At 47.9% G+C, this 27,449-nt stretch overlaps 1 protein-coding gene across 5 annotated transcripts in view; it reads right to left on the bottom strand.

Annotated features, from left to right (window-relative positions):
- The window catches only part of pak5 (p21 protein (Cdc42/Rac)-activated kinase 5), a 47,002-nt gene that overhangs the window by 17,108 nt on the left and 2,445 nt on the right, over positions 1-27,449 (bottom strand). For 2 of the 5 annotated variants that reach the window (XM_056765023.1, XM_056765025.1), the window contains exons 2-3: positions 2,292-2,515; positions 1,111-1,155 (exon numbers count right to left, since the gene is read on the bottom strand). In XM_056765023.1, the coding sequence (XP_056621001.1) occupies positions 1,111-1,155; positions 2,292-2,495 (249 nt within the window). In that variant the 5' untranslated portion in view covers positions 2,496-2,515. Of the gene's footprint in view, positions 1-1,110; positions 1,156-2,291; positions 2,516-3,328; positions 3,477-18,170; positions 18,199-27,449 lie in introns of those variants that run through there. The other 3 variants (XM_056765026.1, XM_056765024.1, XM_056765027.1) reach the window with 3 other exon arrangements.

Genomic DNA, 27,449 nt, shown 5'->3' with positions numbered 1-27,449 from the left:
AACGTTAGCAAAAAAAACGTGTATGATATTGTGTTCTGAATACCGTAACACTCCAAACAAACTTAAGACACATGATGAATATATATTTTATAACTCCATGCTTTCTGTGTTCATCTCTTGACATGTGAAGCTATGAAGCTCTATATAACTAACACTGAACAGAACACGTGACATCAGGAGCACACACATCTGTCATGAAACAGCCTTCAGTAACACATCATCTGTGTGAATCACCTTCAGTTCAGAACCACAAACACAAAGCACAGCAGCTGAAGTGAAAACATGTTACCTTCATGAAAGAGACAGAAGATTAAACTGCATGTGAAGACACTTTCAGAAGCTCCGACATTCAGAGAAACCTGAAGATCACAGCGGTGAAGAGAGCAAAGCAAGCATTTCTATAAATACACCCTAAGGAGTGAACCCACCGACTGACCGACCGACTGACCTAGCTCTTAACCAGCCAATAAAAATCCCTGACACACAGATATTTTTATTTAAGTTTTAAAGATTTATTTGTGCAGCTAGTGAGAGAGAAGACAGGAAGTGAAGGGGTGAGAGAGAAGAGGATCGGGAAAGGACCAAGAGACAAGAATAGACTCCGGGTCACCCGATGCTCAACCGTGCCACATGTCAGAGCACTGAACCCTGCTCGACACCACAGGACAGATTATCACACGCGTGTGCCAAATACATGTGTGATTGTGTGTGCTTAATGTTTTACTCGACCACAATCTGATCTCTATGAAATGTTCAACCTGAAGGAACACAAGTGTTTGAGAGCACATGCACATGATAAACATGCCGACACACTGACCTCAGGACTCATTCAATCATCAGTCAACAGTCATCAAGGCTTTATGAATCACATTGACTCATGTGCAATGAATACGACTGCTCGTAAAAAAAAAGGATCAAACATGCGTTTCTCTTTGTGTTGAGTATCCTTCACGTCAGTATTATTGTGTTGGGCTGGGCTCATGCATCCATGATGTCATAGTGACATCATACAACCACCGGCAGAAGTGCACGTGGCCGAACAAGCGGTGAGAGGAATCAGTGATTCAAGAGAAAGAAACCAAAGGTTAGAGAAGGAAAAAGAGAGCATACTTTTCGCAACGGCGACTCGGCCAACCGGACTTTCTTGGAAGATATCTGTGAAGAGAGCAAGAGAATTAAAATCTGTCCATCCCTCTTCAGAGATATCTCCATAAACTCAAAGCCAATCAAAGACATGAACACAGTCATCACTGGACCTTCAGCTGTCTCTTCACATCTGTGTGTGTCCATGTGTGTGAGGGTTAGGGTGTGTGCATGCGTGTGTGTATGTACCTGGTAAACCCTACGGTATGGGGACAAAATGTGAAGGCAAAGATGGCAATATCCAAAATCCTCATCCTTGTGGGGACATTTTTTGGTCCCCATGAGGAAACAAGTTTATAAATTAACTTTTTTGAAATTGTAAAAGTGCAGAAAGTGTTGTGTGATTGTGAGGTTTAGGGGTAGAGAATATGACACAGTTCGTACAAAACCACTGAGTCTATGGATCGTTCAAATAAAACATGGAAACCCAAGATGTGTGCGTGCGGTGCGCATGTGTGTGTATATGTGTGTGTGTGATGATTGTGTGATGGTTGTGTGGTGGTTGTGTGGTGGTTGTGTTGTACTTGTGTGGTGGTTTTGTTGTACTTGTGTGATGGTTGTGTGGTGGTTGTGTTGTTCTTGTGTTGTGGTTGTGTGATGGTTGTGTGGTGGTTGTTAGGTTGTTGTATTGTACTTGTGTGGTGGTTGTGTTGTACTTGTGTGATGGTTGTGTGGTGGTTGTGTTGTACTTGTGTGATGGTTGTTTGATGGTTGTATTGTACTTGTCAGATGGTTGTGTGGTGGTTGTGTTGTACTTGTGTGATGGTTGTGTGGTGGTTGTGTTGTACTTGTGTGATGGTTGTGTGATGGTTGTGTGGTGGTTGTGTTGTACTTGTGTGATGGTTGTGTGATGGTTGTGTGGTGGTAGTGTGGTGGTTCTGTGATGGTAGTGTGGTGGTTGTGTAGTGGTTGTGTGGTGGTAGTGTGGTGGTTCATTGATGGTAGTGTGGTGGTTGTGTAGTGGTAGTGTGGTGGTTCTGTGATGGTAGTGTGGTGGTTGTGTGGTGGTTGTGTGGTGATAGTGTGGTGGTTGTGTAGATGTTCTGTGATGGTTGTGTGGTGGTTGTGTAGTGGTAGTGTGGTGGTTCTGTGATGGTAGTGTGGTGGTTCTGTGATGGTAGTGTGGTGGTTGTGTGGTGGTTGTGTACCTTCATGGGGGCAAGTTGAATGGGTGTGATGTAGGACGGATCCACCATGGGTTTGGGTCGGTTGGCAGTGTCAGCTAACAGACTTTGCCATTGCTGCGGCAGTCCCGTGAACGTCTGCTTGTGCGGATCGAAGCCTGTGTGAACGCGGTGCTCAAAGTTAGAAGGGGCAGATATTTCCAGCTTCTTCTTCTTCTTTCCAAACATGTTGGAAAAGCTGGAAAAACCTGCAGAGACACAAGAAGAAATACTCTGAGACACGAGGCAGATGTCACTGAGAAAATCCTCACATCATGAACAGGAGAAAACAAACGGAGCCGTTTCCATAGCGTTGAACAAGGATGATTAAATGATGCTTTGAACACCAAACTCAAACACCTGCACTCTCATTAAAGTGATGTCCATGACCATTATTGAGAATGAAACACAGGACGTCATTAGACGCAGCGGTCTCAGGGACTGGAGGGATTACACGCCATAACCCCAATGAAATCCGTGAGCCAAATAAAAAGAGAGACACTTCTTCACAATAGGATTAGAGAGACTAGAGAGAGCTGACAGAGGAAGCGTTCAGATGAGAAGTGTCATCATGAAAATAAGTACACAACAAACACACAAACAGAAGCTCTGAGTACTGATCGGGTGAGTCATGTTTGAGAGTTTAAAGATTCTACATACATGCGTTCAGTGATTGATCCACACAAACAATGAGCCACTGTGCAGTTACCCGTCAGTGTGACATCACAGCACAAGTTAACCGCCGAGTCAAGAGAGAAAACACACAACCACCCCTTCAGCTCACATGACATGGCTATTCTCAGCCCTCATTCACAAACAACATATCACTGCATACCACACAACAGTAATGTCCTGGAGTCTGAAATCACAAACAACACTTGTACACGGTTGCCGTGTTTCATCATAACTTTAGATTATATTTAGAACACACGAAATCCCACACAAACAATCACAACTTCTCTTCTCTTCTGAAGAACACTGAATTCACCAGCTGTGAAATCAAAAAAACACACATCACTTACATTAAACAATGTGCGCTCACTTTTCATTTGTGTGTGACATAATTTCCACGCACACAGAGACACACAGAGTCCAGTAAATCCATCCGTCCAATGACAGAGCTGATCACCAGCCTCTGTCACACAAAACAACTGCTTCACTACACACAGCACCCACTTGACCTGTCTTATCCCATGTGTGTACAGAGAGTGAGAGAGTGAGAGAGAGAGAGAGAGAGAGAGAGAGAGAGAGAGAGAGAGAGTGATGGAGAAAGAGAGAGAGAGAGAGAGAGACAGAGAGAGACAGAGAGAGAGAGAGAGAGAGAGAGAGACACCGACAGAGAGAGAGAGAGAGAGAGAGAGAGTGATGGAGAAAGAGAGAGAGAGAGAGAGAGAGAGAGAGAGACAGAGAGAGAGAGAGAGAGAGACAGAGAGAGAGAGAGAGAGAGAGAGAGAGAGAGAGAGAGAGAGAGAGAACCCCTTCATGCAACTGATCTCACAACTAACTCTACAACCCCAAACCCCAGCCAGACTAAACCAAATGATGAAAAGACAAAAAGAGAAATATCTCAAACACTGGACAGAAGCAACAGCTCAGCAAAGTAAAGTGGAATGCTATCTGTCACTAAAGAGAGAATATAAAGTGTCAGAATACCTCACAAGCGTATCAGACCCTAAACTAAGAAAAGTGTTGAGCATGTACAGACTCAGTGATCACCAGCTCACTGTAGAGACGGGCAGACACAGACACACATGGACACCGAGAGAAGAGCGACTGTGTCCACACTGCACACACAATCAAGTGGAAACAGAGCTGCACTTTCTCCTCTCCTGTCCCAACTACACACACATCAGAGAAACATTCTTCCCCCAGTTTACAAACTTACACAAAGACTTTGAGCAGTTTCAACAAAAGGACAAGATCTCATACATACTGGGAGAAAAGTCAAGAAGCTCAAACCTGCTGCAAGATATGTCAAGTCCTGCCACGACCAAAGAACAACCAGCACAACACAACACAACACTGACAGAACAACACACACAAATTGACACTATCACCCTCATTGAGAACTTTAATTAAAACTCTTTTTCTGTTTATATTGAGATGTATATATATATAGATTTTTACTTATAGACTTTTAATTTTATTCTATCTTATTTTTTATCTTAATCTGTATTTCTGCATGTTTATATTTAATCTTGTGCTTTGGCAATGTAAATTTTCTTTTATCATGCCAATAAAGCTCCTTTGAATCTTGAATCTTTGAATCTTGGAAGAGGGTAAGAGAGAGAGAGAGAGAGAGAGAGAGAGAGAGAGAGAGACCGACAGAGAGAGAAAGAGAGAGAGAGAGAGAGAGAGAGAGAGAGAGAGAGAGAGAGAGAGTGAGTGAGAGAGAGAAGAGAGAGAGAGAGAGAGAGAGAGAGAGAGAGAGACAGCTGTTAAAACAGAGCTCTCTTCAGTCCACATGGTGCCTGTCACTGACACACACACACTTACTGTATTCACACACAGACAGACAAACTCATACACTCAAACAGCTACACACACTCATTCACAATTCACAAACACACAACATCAACAATACCTTTTTTATACTGTATAAAAAGTATATCAATCCTGTTACTCTCACTTTTCCCATAAACCAAATCATCACACAAACCTTCTGCATTTATACATTTTCACATAAACATCCACTCACAATGGTCTCAGATCATTCTCGCCTAACAACAGTCTCAGATCAGTCTTTCCTCACAATGGTCTCAGATCAGTCTCGCCTAACAACAGTCTCAGATCAGTCTTTCCTCACAATGGTCTCAGATCAGTCTTTCCTCACAACGGTCTCAGATCAGTCTCTCCTCACAACGGTCTCAGATCAGTCTCTCCTCACAACGGTCTCAGATCAGTCTCTCCTCACAATGGTCTCAGATCAGTCTCTCCTCACAATGGTCTCAGATCAGTCTCTCCTCACAATGGTCTCAGATCAGTCTTTCCTCACAACGGTCTCAGATCAGTCTCTCCACACAACGGTCTCAGATCAATCTCTCCTCACAACGGTCTCAGATCAGTCTCTCCTCACAACGGTCTCAGATCAGTCTCTCCTCACAACGGTCTCAGATCAGTCTTTCCTCACAGCAGTCTCAGATCAGTCTCTCCTCACAACGGTCTCAGATCAGTCTTTCCTCACAGCGGTCTCAGATCAGTCTCGCCTCACAACGGTCTCAAATCAGTCTTTCCTCACAACGGTCTCAGATCAGTCTCTCCTCACAACGGTCTCAAATCAGTCTTTCCTCACAATGGTCTCAGATCACTCTCGCCTCACAACGGTCTCAAATCAGTCTTTCCTCACAACGGTCTCAAATCAGTCTTTCCTAACAACGGTCTCAAATCAGTCTCTTCTCACAACGGTCTCAGATCAGTCTCTCCTCACAACGGTCTCAAATCAGTCTTTCCTCACAATGGTCTCAGATCAGTCTCGCCTCAAAACGGTCTCAAATCAGTCTTTCCTCACAATGGTCTCAGATCAGTCTCTCCTCACAACGGTCTCAAATCAGTCTCTTCTCACAACGGTCTCAAATCAGTCTTTCCTCACAACGGTCTCAAATCAGTCTTTCCTCACAACGGTCTCAGATCAGTCTTGTCTCAGATCAGTCTCTCCTCACAACGGTCTCAGATCAGTCTTTCCTCACAACGGTCTCAGATCAGTCTTGTCTCAGATCAGTCTCTTCTCACAACGGTCTCAGATCTGTCTCTCCTCACAACGGCCTCAAATCAGTCTTTCCTCACAATGGTCTCAGATCAGTCTCTCCTCACAACGGTCTCAGATCAGTCTTGTCTCAGATCAGTCTCTCCTCACAACGGTCTCAGATCAGTCTCTCCTCACAACGGTCTCAGATCAGTCTCTCCTCACAATGGTCTCAGATCTGTCTCTCCTCACAACGGTCTCAGATCAGTCTCTCCTCACAACGGTCACAGATCAGTCTCTCCTCACAACGGTCTCAGATCAGTCTCTCCTCACAACGGTCACAGATCAGTCTCTCCTCACAACGGTCTCAAATCAGTCTTTCCTCACGACGGTCTCAGATCAGTCTCTCCTCACAACGGTCTCAAATCAGTCTCTCCTCACAATGGTCTCAGATCAGTCTCTCCTCACAACGGTCTCAGATCAGTCTCTTCTCACAACGGTCTCAGATCAGTCTCTCCTCACAACGGTCTCAAATCAGTCTTTCCTCACAATGGTCTCAGATCAGTCTCTCCTCACAACGGTCTCAAATCAGTCTTTCCTCACAACGGTCTCAAATCAGTCTTTCCTCACAACGGTCTCAGATCAGTCTTGTCTCAGATCAGTCTCAGATCAGTCTTTCCTCACAATGGTCTCAGATCAGTCTCTCCTCACAACGGTCTCAAATCAGTCTTTCCTCACAATGGTCTCAGATCAGTCTTTCCTCACAACGGTCTCAGATCAGTCTCTTCACACAACGGTCTCAGATCAGTCTCTCCTCACAACGGTCTCAGATCAGTCTCTCCTCACAACGGTCTCAGATCAGTCTTTCCTCACAGCAGTCTCAGATCAGTCTCTCCTCACAAGGGTCTCAAATCAGTCTTTCCTCACAACGGTCTCAGATCAGTCTCTCCTCACAACGGTCTCAAATCAGTCTTTCCTCACAATGGTCTCAGATCAGTCTCGCCTCACAACGGTCTCAAATCAGTCTTTCCTCACAACGGTCTCAAATCAGTCTTTCCTCACAACGGTCTCAAATCAGTCTCTCCTCACAATGGTCTCAGATCAGTCTCGCCTCACAACGGTCTCAAATCAGTCTTTCCTCACAACGGTCTCAAATCAGTCTTTCCTCACAACGGTCTCAAATCAGTCTTTCCTCACAACGGTCTCAAATCAGTCTTTCCTCACAATGGTCTCAGATCAGTCTCTCCTCACAACGGTCTCAAATCAGTCTCTTCTCACAACGGTCTCAGATCAGTCTCTCCTCACAACGGTCTCAAATCAGTCTTTCCTCACAATGGTCTCAGATCAGTCTCTCCTCACAACGGTCTCAAATCAGTCTTTCCTCACAATGGTCTCAGATCAGTCTCTCCTCACAACGGTCTCAAATCAGTCTTTCCTCACAACGGTCTCAGATCAGTCTTGTCTCAGATCAGTCTCTCCTCACAACGGTCTCAGATCAGTCTTTCCTCACAACGGTCTCAGATCAGTCTTGTCTCAGATCACTCTCTTCTCACAACGGTCTCAGATCTGTCTCTCCTCACAACGGCCTCAAATCAGTCTTTCCTCACAATGGTCTCAGATCAGTCTCTCCTCACAACGGTCTCAGATCAGTCTTGTCTCAGATCAGTCTCTCCTCACAACGGTCTCAGATCAGTCTTTCCTCACAACGGTCTCAGATCAGTCTCTCCTCACAATGGTCTCAGATCAGTCTCTCCTCACAATGGTCTCAGATCAGTCTCTCCTCACAACGGTCTCAGATCAGTCTCTCCTCACAACGGTCTCAGATCAGTCTCTCCTCACAACGGTCTCAGATCAGTCTCTCCTCACAATGGTCTCAGATCAGTCTCTCCTCACAATGGTCTCAGATCAGTCTCTCCTCACAATGGTCTCAGATCAGTCTCTCCTCACAATGGTCTCAGATCAGTCTTTCCTCACAACGGTCTCAGATCAGTCTCTCCACACAACGGTCTCAGATCAATCTCTCCTCACAACGGTCTCAGATCAGTCTCTCCTCACAACGGTCTCAGATCAGTCTCTCCTCACAACGGTCTCAGATCAGTCTTTCCTCACAGCAGTCTCAGATCAGTCTCTCCTCACAACGGTCTCAGATCAGTCTTTCCTCACAGCGGTCTCAGATCAGTCTCGCCTCACAACGGTCTCAAATCAGTCTTTCCTCACAACGGTCTCAGATCAGTCTCTCCTCACAACGGTCTCAAATCAGTCTTTCCTCACAATGGTCTCAGATCACTCTCGCCTCACAACGGTCTCAAATCAGTCTTTCCTCACAACGGTCTCAAATCAGTCTTTCCTAACAACGGTCTCAAATCAGTCTCTTCTCACAACGGTCTCAGATCAGTCTCTCCTCACAACGGTCTCAAATCAGTCTTTCCTCACAACGGTCTCAGATCAGTCTCGCCTCACAACGGTCTCAAATCAGTCTTTCCTCACAATGGTCTCAGATCAGTCTCTCCTCACAACGGTCTCAAATCAGTCTCTTCTCACAACGGTCTCAATCAGTCTTTCCTCACAACGGTCTCAAATCAGTCTTTCCTCACAACGGTCTCAGATCAGTCTTGTCTCAGATCAGTCTCTCCTCACAACGGTCTCAGATCAGTCTTTCCTCACAACGGTCTCAGATCAGTCTTGTCTCAGATCAGTCTCTTCTCACAACGGTCTCAGATCTGTCTCTCCTCACAACGGCCTCAAATCAGTCTTTCCTCACAATGGTCTCAGATCAGTCTCTCCTCACAACGGTCTCAGATCAGTCTTGTCTCAGATCAGTCTCTCCTCACAACGGTCTCAGATCAGTCTCTCCTCACAACGGTCTCAGATCAGTCTCTCCTCACAATGGTCTCAGATCTGTCTCTCCTCACAACGGTCTCAGATCAGTCTCTCCTCACAACGGTCACAGATCAGTCTCTCCTCACAACGGTCTCAGATCAGTCTCTCCTCACAACGGTCACAGATCAGTCTCTCCTCACAACGGTCTCAAATCAGTCTTTCCTCACAACGGTCTCAGATCAGTCTCTCCTCACAACGGTCTCAAATCAGTCTCTCCTCACAATGGTCTCAGATCAGTCTCTCCTCACAACGGTCTCAGATCAGTCTCTTCTCACAACGGTCTCAGATCAGTCTCTCCTCACAACGGTCTCAAATCAGTCTTTCCTCACAATGGTCTCAGATCAGTCTCTCCTCACAACGGTCTCAAATCAGTCTTTCCTCACAACGGTCTCAAATCAGTCTTTCCTCACAACGGTCTCAGATCAGTCTTGTCTCAGATCAGTCTCAGATCAGTCTTTCCTCACAACGGTCTCAGATCAGTCTCTCCTCACAACGGTCTCAGATCAGTCTCTCCTCACAATGGTCTCAGATCTGTCTCTCCTCACAACGGTCTCAGATCAGTCTCTCCTCACAACGGTCACAGATCAGTCTCTCCTCACAACGGTCTCAGATCAGTCTCTCCTCACAACGGTCACAGATCAGTCTCTCCTCACAACGGTCTCAAATCAGTCTTTCCTCACAACGGTCTCAGATCAGTCTCTCCTCACAACGGTCTCAAATCAGTCTCTCCTCACAATGGTCTCAGATCAGTCTCTCCTCACAACGGTCTCAGATCAGTCTCTTCTCACAACGGTCTCAGATCAGTCTCTCCTCACAACGGTCTCAAATCAGTCTTTCCTCACAATGGTCTCAGATCAGTCTCTCCTCACAACGGTCTCAAATCAGTCTTTCCTCACAACGGTCTCAAATCAGTCTTTCCTCACAACGGTCTCAGATCAGTCTTGTCTCAGATCAGTCTCAGATCAGTCTTTCCTCACAATGGTCTCAGATCAGTCTCTCCTCACAACGGTCTCAAATCAGTCTTTCCTCACAATGGTCTCAGATCAGTCTTTCCTCACAACGGTCTCAGATCAGTCTCTTCACACAACGGTCTCAGATCAGTCTCTCCTCACAACGGTCTCAGATCAGTCTCTCCTCACAACGGTCTCAGATCAGTCTTTCCTCACAGCAGTCTCAGATCAGTCTCTCCTCACAAGGGTCTCAAATCAGTCTTTCCTCACAACGGTCTCAGATCAGTCTCTCCTCACAACGGTCTCAAATCAGTCTTTCCTCACAATGGTCTCAGATCAGTCTCGCCTCACAACGGTCTCAAATCAGTCTTTCCTCACAACGGTCTCAAATCAGTCTTTCCTCACAACGGTCTCAAATCAGTCTTTCCTCACAATGGTCTCAGATCAGTCTCTCCTCACAACGGTCTCAAATCAGTCTCTTCTCACAACGGTCTCAGATCAGTCTCTCCTCACAACGGTCTCAAATCAGTCTTTCCTCACAATGGTCTCAGATCAGTCTCTCCTCACAACGGTCTCAAATCAGTCTTTCCTCACAATGGTCTCAGATCAGTCTCTCCTCACAACGGTCTCAAATCAGTCTTTCCTCACAACGGTCTCAGATCAGTCTTGTCTCAGATCAGTCTCTCCTCACAACGGTCTCAGATCAGTCTTTCCTCACAACGGTCTCAGATCAGTCTTGTCTCAGATCACTCTCTTCTCACAACGGTCTCAGATCTGTCTCTCCTCACAACGGCCTCAAATCAGTCTTTCCTCACAATGGTCTCAGATCAGTCTCTCCTCACAACGGTCTCAGATCAGTCTTGTCTCAGATCAGTCTCTCCTCACAACGGTCTCAGATCAGTCTTTCCTCACAACGGTCTCAGATCAGTCTCTCCTCACAATGGTCTCAGATCAGTCTCTCCTCACAATGGTCTCAGATCAGTCTCTCCTCACAACGGTCTCAGATCAGTCTCTCCTCACAACGGTCTCAGATCAGTCTCTCCTCACAACGGTCTCAGATCAGTCTCTCCTCACAACGGTCTCAAATCAGTCTTTCCTCACAACGGTCTCAGATCAGTCTCTCCTCACAACGGTCTCAAATCAGTCTTTCCTCACAATGGTCTCAGATCAGTCTCTCCTCACAACGGTCTCAAATCAGTCTCTTCTCACAACGGTCTCAAATCAGTCTTTCCTCACAACGGTCTCAAATCAGTCTTGTCTCAGATCAGTCTCTCCTCACAACGGTCTCAGATCAGTCTTTCCTCACAACGGTCTCAGATCAGTCTTGTCTCAGATCAGTCTCTCCTCAAAACGGTCTCAGATCAGTCTTGTCTCAGATCAGTCTCTTCTCACAACGGTCTCAGATCTGTCTCTCCTCACAACGGCCTCAAATCGGTCTTTCCTCACAATGGTCTCAGATCAGTCTCTCCTCACAACGGTCTCAGATCAGTCTTGTCTCAGATCAGTCTCTCCTCACAACGGTCTCAGATCAGTCTTTCCTCACAACGGTCTCAGATCAGTCTCTCCTCACAATGGTCTCAAATCAGTCTTTCCTCACAACGGTCTCAGATCAGTCTTTCCTCACAACGGTCTCAGATCAGTCTTTCCTCACAACGGTCTCAGATCAGTCTTTCCTCACAACGGTCTCAGATCAGTCTTTCCTCACAACGGTCTCAGATCAGTCTCTCCTCACAACGGTCTCAGATCAGTCTCTCCTCACAACGGTCTCAGATCAGTCTCTCCTCACAACGGTCTCAGATCAGTCTCTTCTCACAATGGTCTCAGATCAGTCTCTCCTCACAGCGGTCTCAGATCAGTCTCTCCTCACAACGGTCTCAGATCAGTCTCTCCTCATAACGGTCTCAGATCAGTCTTTCCTCACAACGGTCTCAGATCAGTCTCTCCTCACAACGGTCTCAGATCAGTCTTTCCTCACAACGGTCTCAGATCTGTCTCGCCTCACAACGGTCTCAGATCAGTCTTTACTCACAACGGTCTCAGATCAGTCTTTCCTCACAACGGTCTCAGATCAGTCTCTCCTCACAATGGTCTCAGATCAGTCTTTCCTCACAACGGTCTCAGATCAGTCTTGTCTCAGATCACTCTCTTCTCACAACGGTCTCAGATCTGTCTCTCCTCACAACGGCCTCAAATCAGTCTTTCCTCACAATGGTCTCAGATCAGTCTCTCCTCACAACGGTCTCAGATCAGTCTTGTCTCAGATCAGTCTCTCCTCACAACGGTCTCAGATCAGTCTTTCCTCACAACGGTCTCAGATCAGTCTCTCCTCACAATGGTCTCAGATCAGTCTCTCCTCACAACGGTCTCAGATCAGTCTCTCCTCACAACGGTCTCAGATCAGTCTCTCCTCACAACGGTCTCAGATCAGTCTCTCCTCACAACGGTCTCAAATCAGTCTTTCCTCACAACGGTCTCAGATCAGTCTCTCCTCACAATGGTCTCAGATCAGTCTCGCCTCACAACGGTCTCAAATCAGTCTTTCCTCACAACGGTCTCAGATCAGTCTCTCCTCACAACGGTCTCAAATCAGTCTTTCCTCACAATGGTCTCAGATCAGTCTCTCCTCACAACGGTCTCAAATCAGTCTCTTCTCACAACGGTCTCAGATCAGTCTCTCCTCACAACGGTCTCAAATCAGTCTTTCCTCACAATGGTCTCAGATCAGTCTCTCCTCACAACGGTCTCAAATCAGTCTTTCCTCACAATGGTCTCAGATCAGTCTCTCCTCACAACGGTCTCAAATCAGTCTCTTCTCACAACGGTCTCAAATCAGTCTTTCCTCACAACGGTCTCAAATCAGTCTTGTCTCAGATCAGTCTCTCCTCACAACGGTCTCAGATCAGTCTTTCCTCACAACGGTCTCAGATCAGTCTTGTCTCAGATCAGTCTCTCCTCAAAACGGTCTCAGATCAGTCTTGTCTCAGATCAGTCTCTTCTCACAACGGTCTCAGATCTGTCTCTCCTCACAACGGCCTCAAATCGGTCTTTCCTCACAATGGTCTCAGATCAGTCTCTCCTCACAACGGTCTCAGATCAGTCTTGTCTCAGATCAGTCTCTCCTCACAACGGTCTCAGATCAGTCTTTCCTCACAAAGGTCTCAGATCAGTCTCTCCTCACAATGGTCTCAAATCAGTCTTTCCTCACAACGGTCTCAGATCAGTCTTTCCTCACAACGGTCTCAGATCAGTCTTTCCTCACAACAGTCTCAGATCAGTCTTTCCTCACAACGGTCTCAGATCAGTCTTTCCTCACAACGGTCTCAGATCAGTCTCTCCTCACAACGGTCTCAGATCAGTCTCTCCTCACAACGGTCTCAGATCAGTCTCTCCTCACAACGGTCTCAGATCAGTCTCTTCTCACAATGGTCTCAGATCAGTCTCTCCTCACAGCGGTCTCAGATCAGTCTCTCCTCACAACGGTCTCAGATCAGTCTCTCCTCATAACGGTCTCAGATCAGTCTTTCCTCACAACGGTCTCAGATCAGTCTCTCCTCACAACGGTCTCAGATCAGTCTTTCCTCACAACGGTCTCAGATCTGTCTCGCCTCACAACGGTCTCAGATCAGTCTTTACTCACAACGGTCTCAGATCAGTCTTTCCTCACAACGGTCTCAGATCAGTCTCTCCTCACAATGGTCTCAGATCAGTCTCTCCTCACAACGGTCTCAGATCAGTCTCTCCTCACAACGGTCTCAGATCAGTCTTGTCTCAGATCAGTCTCTCCTCACAACGGTCTCAGATCAGTCTTTCCTCACAATGGTCTTTCCTCACAACGGTCTCAGATCAGTCTTTCCTCACAATGGTCTCAGATCAGTCTCTCCTCACAACGGTCTCAGATCAGTCTTTCCTCACAACAGTCTCAGATCAGTCTTTCCTCACAACGGTCTCAGATCTGTCTCTCCTCACAACGGTCTCAGATCTGACTTTCCTCACAATGGTCTCAGATCTGTCTCTCCTCACAACGGTCTCAGATCAGTCTTTCCTCACAACAGTCTCAGATCAGTCTTTCCTCACAACGGTCTCAGATCTGACTCTCCTCACAACGGTCTCAGATCTGTCTCGCCTCACAGTCTTTCCTCACAACGGTCTCAGATCAGTCTCTCCTCACAACGGTCTCAGATCAGTCTCTCCTCACAACGGTCTCAGATCAGTCTTTCCTCACAACGGTCTCAGATCAGTCTCTCCTCACAACGGTCTCAGATCAGTCTTTCCTCACAACGGTCTCTGATCTGTCTCGCCTCACAACGGTCTCAGATCAGTCTTGTCTCAGATCAGTCTCTCCTCACAACGGTCTCAGATCAGTCTTTCCTCACAATGGTCTTTCCTCACAACGGTCTCAGATCAGTCTTTCCTCACAATGGTCTCAGATCAGTCTCTCCTCACAACGGTCTCAGATCAGTCTTTCCTCACAACAGTCTCAGATCAGTCTTTCCTCACAACGGTCTCAGATCTGTCTCTCCTCACAACGGTCTCAGATCAGTCTTTCCTCACAACGGTCTCAGATCAGTCTCTCCTCACAACGGTCTCAGATCAGTCTCTCCTCACAACGGTCTCAGATCAGTCTCTCCTCACAACGGTCTCAGATCAGTCTCTTCTCACAATGGTCTCAGATCAGTCTCTCCTCACAGCGGTCTCAGATCAGTCTCTCCTCACAACGGTCTCAGATCAGTCTCTCCTCATAACGGTCTCAGATCAGTCTTTCCTCACAACGGTCTCAGATCAGTCTCTCCTCACAACGGTCTCAGATCAGTCTTTCCTCACAACGGTCTCAGATCTGTCTCGCCTCACAACGGTCTCAGATCAGTCTTTACTCACAACGGTCTCAGATCAGTCTTTCCTCACAACGGTCTCAGATCAGTCTCTCCTCACAATGGTCTCAGATCAGTCTTTCCTCACAACGGTCTCAGATCAGTCTTGTCTCAGATCACTCTCTTCTCACAACGGTCTCAGATCTGTCTCTCCTCACAACGGCCTCAAATCAGTCTTTCCTCACAATGGTCTCAGATCAGTCTCTCCTCACAACGGTCTCAGATCAGTCTTGTCTCAGATCAGTCTCTCCTCACAACGGTCTCAGATCAGTCTTTCCTCACAACGGTCTCAGATCAGTCTCTCCTCACAATGGTCTCAGATCAGTCTCTCCTCACAACGGTCTCAGATCAGTCTCTCCTCACAACGGTCTCAGATCAGTCTCTCCTCACAACGGTCTCAGATCAGTCTCTCCTCACAACGGTCTCAAATCAGTCTTTCCTCACAACGGTCTCAGATCAGTCTCTCCTCACAATGGTCTCAGATCAGTCTCGCCTCACAACGGTCTCAAATCAGTCTTTCCTCACAACGGTCTCAGATCAGTCTCTCCTCACAACGGTCTCAAATCAGTCTTTCCTCACAATGGTCTCAGATCAGTCTCTCCTCACAACGGTCTCAAATCAGTCTCTTCTCACAACGGTCTCAGATCAGTCTCTCCTCACAACGGTCTCAAATCAGTCTTTCCTCACAATGGTCTCAGATCAGTCTCTCCTCACAACGGTCTCAAATCAGTCTTTCCTCACAATGGTCTCAGATCAGTCTCTCCTCACAACGGTCTCAAATCAGTCTCTTCTCATAACGGTCTCAGATCAGTCTTTCCTCACAACGGTCTCAGATCAGTCTCTCCTCACAACGGTCTCAGATCAGTCTTTCCTCACAACGGTCTCAGATCTGTCTCGCCTCACAACGGTCTCAGATCAGTCTTTACTCAAAACGGTCTCAGATCAGTCTTTCCTCACAACGGTCTCAGATCAGTCTCTCCTCACAATGGTCTCAGATCAGTCTCTCCTCACAACGGTCTCAGATCAGTCTCTCCTCACAACGGTCTCAGATCAGTCTTGTCTCAGATCAGTCTCTCCTCACAACGGTCTCAGATCAGTCTTTCCTCACAATGGTCTTTCCTCACAACGGTCTCAGATCAGTCTTTCCTCACAATGGTCTCAGATCAGTCTCTCCTCACAACGGTCTCAGATCAGTCTTTCCTCACAACAGTCTCAGATCAGTCTTTCCTCACAACGGTCTCAGATCTGTCTCTCCTCACAACGGTCTCAGATCTGACTTTCCTCACAATGGTCTCAGATCTGTCTCTCCTCACAACGGTCTCAGATCAGTCTTTCCTCACAACAGTCTCAGATCAGTCTTTCCTCACAACGGTCTCAGATCTGACTCTCCTCACAACGGTCTCAGATCTGTCTCGCCTCACAGTCTTTCCTCACAACGGTCTCAGATCAGTCTCGCCTCACAACGGTCTCAGATCAGTCTCTCCTCACAACGGTCTCAGATCAGTCTCTCCTCACAACGGTCTCAGATCAGTCTTTCCTCACAACGGTCTCAGATCAGTCTCTCCTCACAACGGTCTCAGATCAGTCTTTCCTCACAACGGTCTCTGATCTGTCTCGCCTCACAACGGTCTCAGATCAGTCTTGTCTCAGATCAGTCTCTCCTCACAACGGTCTCAGATCAGTCTTTCCTCACAATGGTCTTTCCTCACAACGGTCTCAGATCAGTCTTTCCTCACAATGGTCTCAGATCAGTCTCTCCTCACAACGGTCTCAGATCAGTCTTTCCTCACAACAGTCTCAGATCAGTCTTTCCTCACAACGGTCTCAGATCTGTCTCTCCTCACAACGGTCTCAGATCTGACTTTCCTCACAATGGTCTCAGATCTGTCTCTCCTCACAACGGTCTCAGATCAGTCTCTCCTCACAACGGTCTCAGATCAGTCTTTCCTCACAACAGTCTCAGATCAGTCTTTCCTCACAACGGTCTCAGATCTGACTCTCCTCACAACGGTCTCAGATCTGTCTCGCCTCACAGTCTTTCCTCACAACGGTCTCAGATCAGTCTTTCCTCACAATGGTCTTTCCTCACAACGGTCTCAGATCAGTCTTTCCTCACAATGGTCTCAGATCAGTCTCTCCTCACAACGGTCTCAGATCAGTCTTTCCTCACAACAGTCTCAGATCAGTCTTTCCTCACAACAGTCTCAGATCAGTCTCTCCTCACAACGGTCTCAGATCAGTCTCTCCTCACAACGGTCTCAGATCAGTCACTCCTCACAACGGTCTCAGATCAGTCTCTCCTCACAACGGTCTCAGATCAGTCTTTCCTCACAATGGTCTTTCCTCACAACGGTCTCAGATCAGTCTTTCCTCACAATGGTCTCAGATCAGTCTCTCCTCACAACGGTCTCAGATCAGTCTTTCCTCACAACGGTCTCAGATCAGTCTTTCCTCACAACAGTCTCAGATCAGTCTTTCCTCACAATGGTCTCTCCTCACAACGGTCTCAGATCAGTCTTTCCTCACAACGGTCTCAGATCTGACTCTCCTCAAAACGGTCTCAGATCTGTCTCGCCTCACAGTCTTTCCTCACAACGGTCTCAGATCAGTCTCGCCTCACAACGGTCTCAGATCAGTCTCTCCTCACAACTGTCTCAGATCAGTCTCTCCTCACAATGGTCTCAGATCAGTCTTTCCTCACAACGGTCTCAGATCAGTCTTTCCTCACAACGGTCTCTGATCTGTCTCGCCTCACAACGGTCTCAGATCAGTCTTTCCTCACAATGGCCTCAGATCTGTCTCTCCTCACAACGGTCTCAGATCAGTCTCTTCTCACAACGGTCTCAGATCAGTCTCTCCTCACAACGGTCTCAGATCAGTCTTTCCTCACAACGGTCTCAGATCAGTCTTTCCTCACAACGGTCTCTGATCTGTCTCGCCTCACAACGGTCTCAGATCAGTCTTTCCTCACAATGGCCTCAGATCTGTCTCTCCTCACAACGGTCTCAGATCTGTCTCTCCTCACAACGGTCTCAGATCAGTCTTTCCTCACAACGGTCTCAGATCAGTCTCTCCTCACAACGGTCTCAGATCAGTCTCTCCTCACAACGGTCTCAGATCAGTCTCTTCTCACAATGGTCTCAGATCAGTCTCTCCTCACAGCGGTCTCAGATCAGTCTCTCCTCACAACGGTCTCAGATCAGTCTTTCCTCACAACGGTCTCAGATCAGTCTTTCCTCACAACGGTCTCTGATCTGTCTCGCCTCACAATGGTCTCAGATCAGTCTTTCCTCACAATGGCCTCAGATCTGTCTCTCCTCACAACGGTCTCAGATCTGTCTCTCCTCACAACGGTCTCAGATCAGTCTTTCCTCACAACGGTCTCAGATCAGTCTCTCCTCACAATGGTCTCAGAACAGTCTCTCCTCACAACGGTCTCAGATCAGTCTCTCCTCACAATGGTCTCAGATCAGTCTCTCCTCACAATGGTCTCAGTTCTGTCTCTCCCCACAACGATCTCAGATCTGTCTCTCCTAACAGCGGTCTCAGATCAGTCTCTCCTCACAACAGTCTCAGATCAGTCTCTCCTGACAACGGTCTCAGATCAGTCTCTCCTCACAATGGTCTCAGATCAGTCTCGCCTCACAACGGTCTCAGATCAGTCACTCCTCACAACGGTCTCAGATCAGTCTCTCCTCACAACGGTCTCAGATCAGTCTTTCCTCACAATGGTCTTTCCTCACAACGGTCTCAGATCAGTCTTTCCTCACAATGGTCTCAGATCAGTCTCTCCTCACAACGGTCTCAGATCAGTCTTTCCTCACAACAGTCTCAGATCAGTCTTTCCTCACAACAGTCTCAGATCAGTCTCTCCTCACAACGGTCTCAGATCAGTCTCTCCTCACAACGGTCTCAGATCAGTCACTCCTCACAACGGTCTCAGATCAGTCTCTCCTCACAACGGTCTCAGATCAGTCTTTCCTCACAATGGTCTTTCCTCACAACGGTCTCAGATCAGTCTTTCCTCACAATGGTCTCAGATCAGTCTCTCCTCACAACGGTCTCAGATCAGTCTTTCCTCACAACGGTCTCAGATCAGTCTTTCCTCACAACAGTCTCAGATCAGTCTTTCCTCACAATGGTCTCTCCTCACAACGGTCTCAGATCAGTCTTTCCTCACAACGGTCTCAGATCTGACTCTCCTCAAAACGGTCTCAGATCTGTCTCGCCTCACAGTCTTTCCTCACAACGGTCTCAGATCAGTCTCGCCTCACAACGGTCTCAGATCAGTCTCTCCTCACAACTGTCTCAGATCAGTCTCTCCTCACAATGGTCTCAGATCAGTCTTTCCTCACAACGGTCTCAGATCAGTCTTTCCTCACAACGGTCTCTGATCTGTCTCGCCTCACAACGGTCTCAGATCAGTCTTTCCTCACAATGGCCTCAGATCTGTCTCTCCTCACAACGGTCTCAGATCAGTCTCTTCTCACAACGGTCTCAGATCAGTCTCTCCTCACAACGGTCTCAGATCAGTCTTTCCTCACAACGGTCTCAGATCAGTCTTTCCTCACAACGGTCTCTGATCTGTCTCGCCTCACAACGGTCTCAGATCAGTCTTTCCTCACAATGGCCTCAGATCTGTCTCTCCTCACAACGGTCTCAGATCTGTCTCTCCTCACAACGGTCTCAGATCAGTCTTTCCTCACAACGGTCTCAGATCAGTCTCTCCTCACAACGGTCTCAGATCAGTCTCTCCTCACAACGGTCTCAGATCAGTCTCTTCTCACAATGGTCTCAGATCAGTCTCTCCTCACAGCGGTCTCAGATCAGTCTCTCCTCACAACGGTCTCAGATCAGTCTCTCCTCATAACGGTCTCAGATCAGTCTTTCCTCACAACGGTCTCAGATCAGTCTCTCCTCACAACGGTCTCAGATCAGTCTTTCCTCACAACGGTCTCAGATCTGTCTCGCCTCACAACGGTCTCAGATCAGTCTTTACTCACAACGGTCTCAGATCAGTCTTTCCTCACAACGGTCTCAGATCAGTCTCTCCTCACAATGGTCTCAGATCAGTCTCTCCTCACAACGGTCTCAGATCAGTCTCTCCTCACAACGGTCTCAGATCAGTCTTGTCTCAGATCAGTCTCTCCTCACAACGGTCTCAGATCAGTCTTTCCTCACAATGGTCTTTCCTCACAACGGTCTCAGATCAGTCTTTCCTCACAATGGTCTCAGATCAGTCTCTCCTCACAACGGTCTCAGATCAGTCTTTCCTCACAACAGTCTCAGATCAGTCTTTCCTCACAACGGTCTCAGATCAGTCTTTCCTCACAACGGTCTCAGATCAGTCTTTCCTCACAACAGTCTCAGATCAGTCTTTCCTCACAACGGTCTCAGATCTGACTTTCCTCACAATGGTCTCAGATCTGTCTCTCCTCACAACGGTCTCAGATCAGTCTTTCCTCACAACAGTCTCAGATCAGTCTTTCCTCACAACGGTCTCAGATCTGACTCTCCTCACAACGGTCTCAGATCTGTCTCGCCTCACAGTCTTTCCTCACAACGGTCTCAGATCTGACTTTCCTCACAATGGTCTCAGATCTGTCTCTCCTCACAACGGTCTCAGATCAGTCTCTCCTCACAACGGTCTCAGATCAGTCTTTCCTCACAACAGTCTCAGATCAGTCTTTCCTCACAACGGTCTCAGATCTGACTCTCCTCACAACGGTCTCAGATCTGTCTCGCCTCACAGTCTTTCCTCACAACGGTCTCAGATCAGTCTTTCCTCACAATGGTCTTTCCTCACAACGGTCTCAGATCAGTCTTTCCTCACAATGGTCTCAGATCAGTCTCTCCTCACAACGGTCTCAGATCAGTCTTTCCTCACAACAGTCTCAGATCAGTCTTTCCTCACAACAGTCTCAGATCAGTCTCTCCTCACAACGGTCTCAGATCAGTCTCTCCTCACAACGGTCTCAGATCAGTCACTCCTCACAACGGTCTCAGATCAGTCTCTCCTCACAACGGTCTCAGATCAGTCTTTCCTCACAATGGTCTTTCCTCACAACGGTCTCAGATCAGTCTTTCCTCACAATGGTCTCAGATCAGTCTCTCCTCACAACGGTCTCAGATCAGTCTTTCCTCACAACGGTCTCAGATCAGTCTTTCCTCACAACAGTCTCAGATCAGTCTTTCCTCACAATGGTCTCTCCTCACAACGGTCTCAGATCAGTCTTTCCTCACAACGGTCTCAGATCTGACTCTCCTCAAAACGGTCTCAGATCTGTCTCGCCTCACAGTCTTTCCTCACAACGGTCTCAGATCAGTCTCGCCTCACAACGGTCTCAGATCAGTCTCTCCTCACAACTGTCTCAGATCAGTCTCTCCTCACAATGGTCTCAGATCAGTCTTTCCTCACAACGGTCTCAGATCAGTCTTTCCTCACAACGGTCTCTGATCTGTCTCGCCTCACAACGGTCTCAGATCAGTCTTTCCTCACAATGGCCTCAGATCTGTCTCTCCTCACAACGGTCTCAGATCAGTCTCTTCTCACAACGGTCTCAGATCAGTCTCTCCTCACAACGGTCTCAGATCAGTCTTTCCTCACAACGGTCTCAGATCAGTCTTTCCTCACAACGGTCTCTGATCTGTCTCGCCTCACAACGGTCTCAGATCAGTCTTTCCTCACAATGGCCTCAGATCTGTCTCTCCTCACAACGGTCTCAGATCTGTCTCTCCTCACAACGGTCTCAGATCAGTCTTTCCTCACAACGGTCTCAGATCAGTCTCTCCTCACAACGGTCTCAGATCAGTCTCTCCTCACAACGGTCTCAGATCAGTCTCTTCTCACAATGGTCTCAGATCAGTCTCTCCTCACAGCGGTCTCAGATCAGTCTCTCCTCACAACGGTCTCAGATCAGTCTTTCCTCACAACGGTCTCAGATCAGTCTTTCCTCACAACGGTCTCTGATCTGTCTCGCCTCACAATGGTCTCAGATCAGTCTTTCCTCACAATGGCCTCAGATCTGTCTCTCCTCACAACGGTCTCAGATCTGTCTCTCCTCACAACGGTCTCAGATCAGTCTTTCCTCACAACGGTCTCAGATCAGTCTCTCCTCACAATGGTCTCAGAACAGTCTCTCCTCACAACGGTCTCAGATCAGTCTCTCCTCACAATGGTCTCAGATCAGTCTCTCCTCACAATGGTCTCAGTTCTGTCTCTCCCCACAACGATCTCAGATCTGTCTCTCCTAACAGCGGTCTCAGATCAGTCTCTCCTCACAACAGTCTCAGATCAGTCTCTCCTGACAACGGTCTCAGATCAGTCTCTCCTCACAATGGTCTCAGATCAGTCTCGCCTCACAACGGTCTCAGATCAGTCACTCCTCACAACGGTCTCAGATCAGTCTCTCCTCACAACGGTCTCAGATCAGTCTTTCCTCACAATGGTCTTTCCTCACAACGGTCTCAGATCAGTCTTTCCTCACAATGGTCTCAGATCAGTCTCTCCTCACAACGGTCTCAGATCAGTCTTTCCTCACAACAGTCTCAGATCAGTCTTTCCTCACAACAGTCTCAGATCAGTCTCTCCTCACAACGGTCTCAGATCAGTCTCTCCTCACAACGGTCTCAGATCAGTCACTCCTCACAACGGTCTCAGATCAGTCTCTCCTCACAACGGTCTCAGATCAGTCTTTCCTCACAATGGTCTTTCCTCACAACGGTCTCAGATCAGTCTTTCCTCACAATGGTCTCAGATCAGTCTCTCCTCACAACGGTCTCAGATCAGTCTTTCCTCACAACGGTCTCAGATCAGTCTTTCCTCACAACAGTCTCAGATCAGTCTTTCCTCACAATGGTCTCTCCTCACAACGGTCTCAGATCAGTCTTTCCTCACAACGGTCTCAGATCTGACTCTCCTCAAAACGGTCTCAGATCTGTCTCGCCTCACAGTCTTTCCTCACAACGGTCTCAGATCAGTCTCGCCTCACAACGGTCTCAGATCAGTCTCTCCTCACAACTGTCTCAGATCAGTCTCTCCTCACAATGGTCTCAGATCAGTCTTTCCTCACAACGGTCTCAGATCAGTCTTTCCTCACAACGGTCTCTGATCTGTCTCGCCTCACAACGGTCTCAGATCAGTCTTTCCTCACAATGGCCTCAGATCTGTCTCTCCTCACAACGGTCTCAGATCAGTCTCTTCTCACAACGGTCTCAGATCAGTCTCTCCTCACAACGGTCTCAGATCAGTCTTTCCTCACAACGGTCTCAGATCAGTCTTTCCTCACAACGGTCTCTGATCTGTCTCGCCTCACAACGGTCTCAGATCAGTCTTTCCTCACAATGGCCTCAGATCTGTCTCTCCTCACAACGGTCTCAGATCTGTCTCTCCTCACAACGGTCTCAGATCAGTCTTTCCTCACAACGGTCTCAGATCAGTCTCTCCTCACAACGGTCTCAGATCAGTCTCTCCTCACAACGGTCTCAGATCAGTCTCTTCTCACAATGGTCTCAGATCAGTCTCTCCTCACAGCGGTCTCAGATCAGTCTCTCCTCACAACGGTCTCAGATCAGTCTCTCCTCATAACGGTCTCAGATCAGTCTTTCCTCACAACGGTCTCAGATCAGTCTCTCCTCACAACGGTCTCAGATCAGTCTTTCCTCACAACGGTCTCAGATCTGTCTCGCCTCACAACGGTCTCAGATCAGTCTTTACTCACAACGGTCTCAGATCAGTCTTTCCTCACAACGGTCTCAGATCAGTCTCTCCTCACAATGGTCTCAGATCAGTCTCTCCTCACAACGGTCTCAGATCAGTCTCTCCTCACAACGGTCTCAGATCAGTCTTGTCTCAGATCAGTCTCTCCTCACAACGGTCTCAGATCAGTCTTTCCTCACAATGGTCTTTCCTCACAACGGTCTCAGATCAGTCTTTCCTCACAATGGTCTCAGATCAGTCTCTCCTCACAACGGTCTCAGATCAGTCTTTCCTCACAACAGTCTCAGATCAGTCTTTCCTCACAACGGTCTCAGATCAGTCTTTCCTCACAACGGTCTCAGATCAGTCTTTCCTCACAACAGTCTCAGATCAGTCTTTCCTCACAACGGTCTCAGATCTGACTTTCCTCACAATGGTCTCAGATCTGTCTCTCCTCACAACGGTCTCAGATCAGTCTTTCCTCACAACAGTCTCAGATCAGTCTTTCCTCACAACGGTCTCAGATCTGACTCTCCTCACAACGGTCTCAGATCTGTCTCGCCTCACAGTCTTTCCTCACAACGGTCTCAGATCAGTCTCGCCTCACAACGGTCTCAGATCAGTCTCTCCTCACAACGGTCTCAGATCAGTCTCTCCTCACAACGGTCTCAGATCAGTCTTTCCTCACAACGGTCTCAGATCAGTCTCTCCTCACAACGGTCTCAGATCAGTCTTTCCTCACAACGGTCTCTGATCTGTCTCGCCTCACAACGGTCTCAGATCAGTCTTGTCTCAGATCAGTCTCTCCTCACAACGGTCTCAGATCAGTCTTTCCTCACAATGGTCTTTCCTCACAACGGTCTCAGATCAGTCTTTCCTCACAATGGTCTCAGATCAGTCTCTCCTCACAACGGTCTCAGATCAGTCTTTCCTCACAACAGTCTCAGATCAGTCTTTCCTCACAACGGTCTCAGATCTGTCTCTCCTCACAACGGTCTCAGATCTGACTTTCCTCACAATGGTCTCAGATCTGTCTCTCCTCACAACGGTCTCAGATCAGTCTCTCCTCACAACGGTCTCAGATCAGTCTTTCCTCACAACAGTCTCAGATCAGTCTTTCCTCACAACGGTCTCAGATCTGACTCTCCTCACAACGGTCTCAGATCTGTCTCGCCTCACAGTCTTTCCTCACAACGGTCTCAGATCAGTCTCGCCTCACAACGGTCTCAGATCAGTCTCTCCTCACAACGGTCTCAGATCAGTCTCTCCTCACAACGGTCTCAGATCAGTCTTTCCTCACAACGGTCTCAGATCAGTCTTTCCTCACAACGGTCTCTGATCTGTCTCGCCTCACAATGGTCTCAGATCAGTCTTTCCTCACAATGGCCTCAGATCTGTCTCTCCTCACAACGGTCTCAGATCTGTCTCTCCTCACAATGGTCTCAGAACAGTCTCTCCTCACAATGGTCTCAGATCAGTCTCTCCTCACAATGGTCTCAGTTCTGTCTCTCCCCACAACGATCTCAGATCTGTCTCTCCTAACAGCGGTCTCAGATCAGTCTCTCCTCACAACGGTCTCAGATCAGTCTCTCCTGACAACGGTCTCAGATCAGTCTCTCCTCACAATGGTCTCAGATCAGTCTCGCCTCACAACGGTCTCAGATCAGTCACTCCTCACAACGGTCTCAGATCAGTCTCTCCTCACAACGGTCTCAGATCAGTCTTTCCTCACAATGGTCTTTCCTCACAACGGTCTCAGATCAGTCTTTCCTCACAATGGTCTCAGATCAGTCTCTCCTCACAACGGTCTCAGATCAGTCTTTCCTCACAACAGTCTCAGATCAGTCTTTCCTCACAACAGTCTCAGATCAGTCTCTCCTCACAACGGTCTCAGATCAGTCTCTCCTCACAACGGTCTCAGATCAGTCACTCCTCACAACGGTCTCAGATCAGTCTCTCCTCACAACGGTCTCAGATCAGTCTTTCCTCACAATGGTCTTTCCTCACAACGGTCTCAGATCAGTCTTTCCTCACAATGGTCTCAGATCAGTCTCTCCTCACAACGGTCTCAGATCAGTCTTTCCTCACAACGGTCTCAGATCAGTCTTTCCTCACAACAGTCTCAGATCAGTCTTTCCTCACAATGGTCTTTCCTCACAACGGTCTCAGATCTGACTTTCCTCACAATGGTCTCAGATCTGTCTCTCCTCACAACGGTCTCAGATCAGTCTTTCCTCACAACGGTCTCAGATCTGTCTCTCCTCACAACGGTCTCAGATCAGTCTTTCCTCACAACGGTCTCAGATCTGACTCTCCTCAAAACGGTCTCAGATCTGTCTCGCCTCACAGTCTTTCCTCACAACGGTCTCAGATCAGTCTCGCCTCACAACGGTCTCAGATCAGTCTCTCCTCACAACGGTCTCAGATCAGTCTCTCCTCACAACGGTCTCAGATCAGTCTTTCCTCACAACGGTCTCAGATCAGTCTTTCCTCACAACGGTCTCTGATCTGTCTCGCCTCACAACGGTCTCAGATCAGTCTTTCCTCACAATGGCCTCAGATCTGTCTCTCCTCACAACGGTCTCAGATCAGTCTCTTCTCACAACGGTCTCAGATCAGTCTCTCCTCACAACGGTCTCAGATCAGTCTTTCCTCACAACGGTCTCAGATCAGTCTTTCCTCACAACGGTCTCTGATCTGTCTCGCCTCACAACGGTCTCAGATCAGTCTTTCCTCACAATGGCCTCAGATCTGTCTCTCCTCACAACGGTCTCAGATCTGTCTCTCCTCACAACGGTCTCAGATCAGTCTTTCCTCACAACGGTCTCAGATCAGTCTCTCCTCACAACGGTCTCAGATCAGTCTCGCCTCACAACGGTCTCAGATCAGTCTTTCCTCACAACGGTCTCAGATCAGTCTCGCCTCACAACGGTCTCAGATCAGTCTCTCCTCACAATGGTCTCAGATCAGTCTCTCCTCACAATGGTCTCAGATCAGTCTTTCCTCACAATGGTCTCAGTTCTGTCTCTCCCCACAACGATCTCAGATCAGTCTCTCCTAACAGCGGTCTCAGATCAGTCTCTCCTCACAATGGTCTTTGATCAGTCTCTCCTCACAATGGTCTCAGTTCTGTCTCTCCACACAACGATCTCAGATCTGTCTCTCCCCACAGCAGTCTCAGATCAGTCTCTCCTAACAGCGGTCTCAGATCAGTCTCTCCTCACAATGGTCTCAGTTCTGTCTCTCCCCACAACGATCTCAGATCTGTCTCTCCCCACAGCAGTCTCAGATCAGTCTCTCCTCACAATGGTCTCAGTTCTGTCTCTCCCCACAACGATCTCAGATATGTCTCTCCCCACAGCAGTCTCAGATCAGTCTCTCCTAACAGCGGTCTCAGATCAGTCTCTCCTCACAATGGTCTCAGATCAGTCTCTCCTCACAATGGTCTCAGATCAGTCTCTCCTCACAATGGTCTCAGATCAGTCTTTCCTCACAGCAGTCTCAGATCTGTCTCTCCTCACAGCGGTCCCAGATCAGTCTCTCCTCACAATGGTCTCAGATCAGTCTCTCCTCACAATGGTCTCAGATCAGTCTTTCCTCACAGCAGTCTCAGATCAGTCTTTCCTCACAGCAGTCTCAGATCAGTCTTTCCTCACAATGGTCTCAGTTCTGTCTCTCCCCACAACGATCTCAGATCTGTCTCTCCCCACAGCAGTCTCAGATCAGTCTCTCCTAACAGCGGTCTCAGATCAGTCTCTCCTCACAATGGTCTCAGATCAGTCTCTCCTCACAATGGTCTCAGATCAGTCTCTCCTCACAATGGTCTCAGATCAGTCTTTCCTCACAACAGTCTCAGATCTGTCTCTCCTCACAGCGGTCCCAGATCAGTCTTTCCTCACAATGGTCTCAGATCAGTCTCTCCTCACAATGGTCTCAGATCAGTCTTTCCTCACAACGGTCTCAGATCAGTCTCTCCTCCCAACGGTCTCGAATCAGATCTGTCTCGCCTCAAAATGGTCTCAGATCAGTCTCGCCTCACAGCGGTCTCAGATCTTTCTCTTCTCA

This window comes from Triplophysa dalaica, chromosome 13, assembly GCF_015846415.1.
Source record: "Triplophysa dalaica isolate WHDGS20190420 chromosome 13, ASM1584641v1, whole genome shotgun sequence".
Classification (NCBI taxonomy): Eukaryota; Metazoa; Chordata; class Actinopteri; order Cypriniformes; family Nemacheilidae; genus Triplophysa; species Triplophysa dalaica.
Note: the sequence above shows the minus strand (reverse complement) of the source record. Positions and strands in the feature narration are given on the sequence as shown.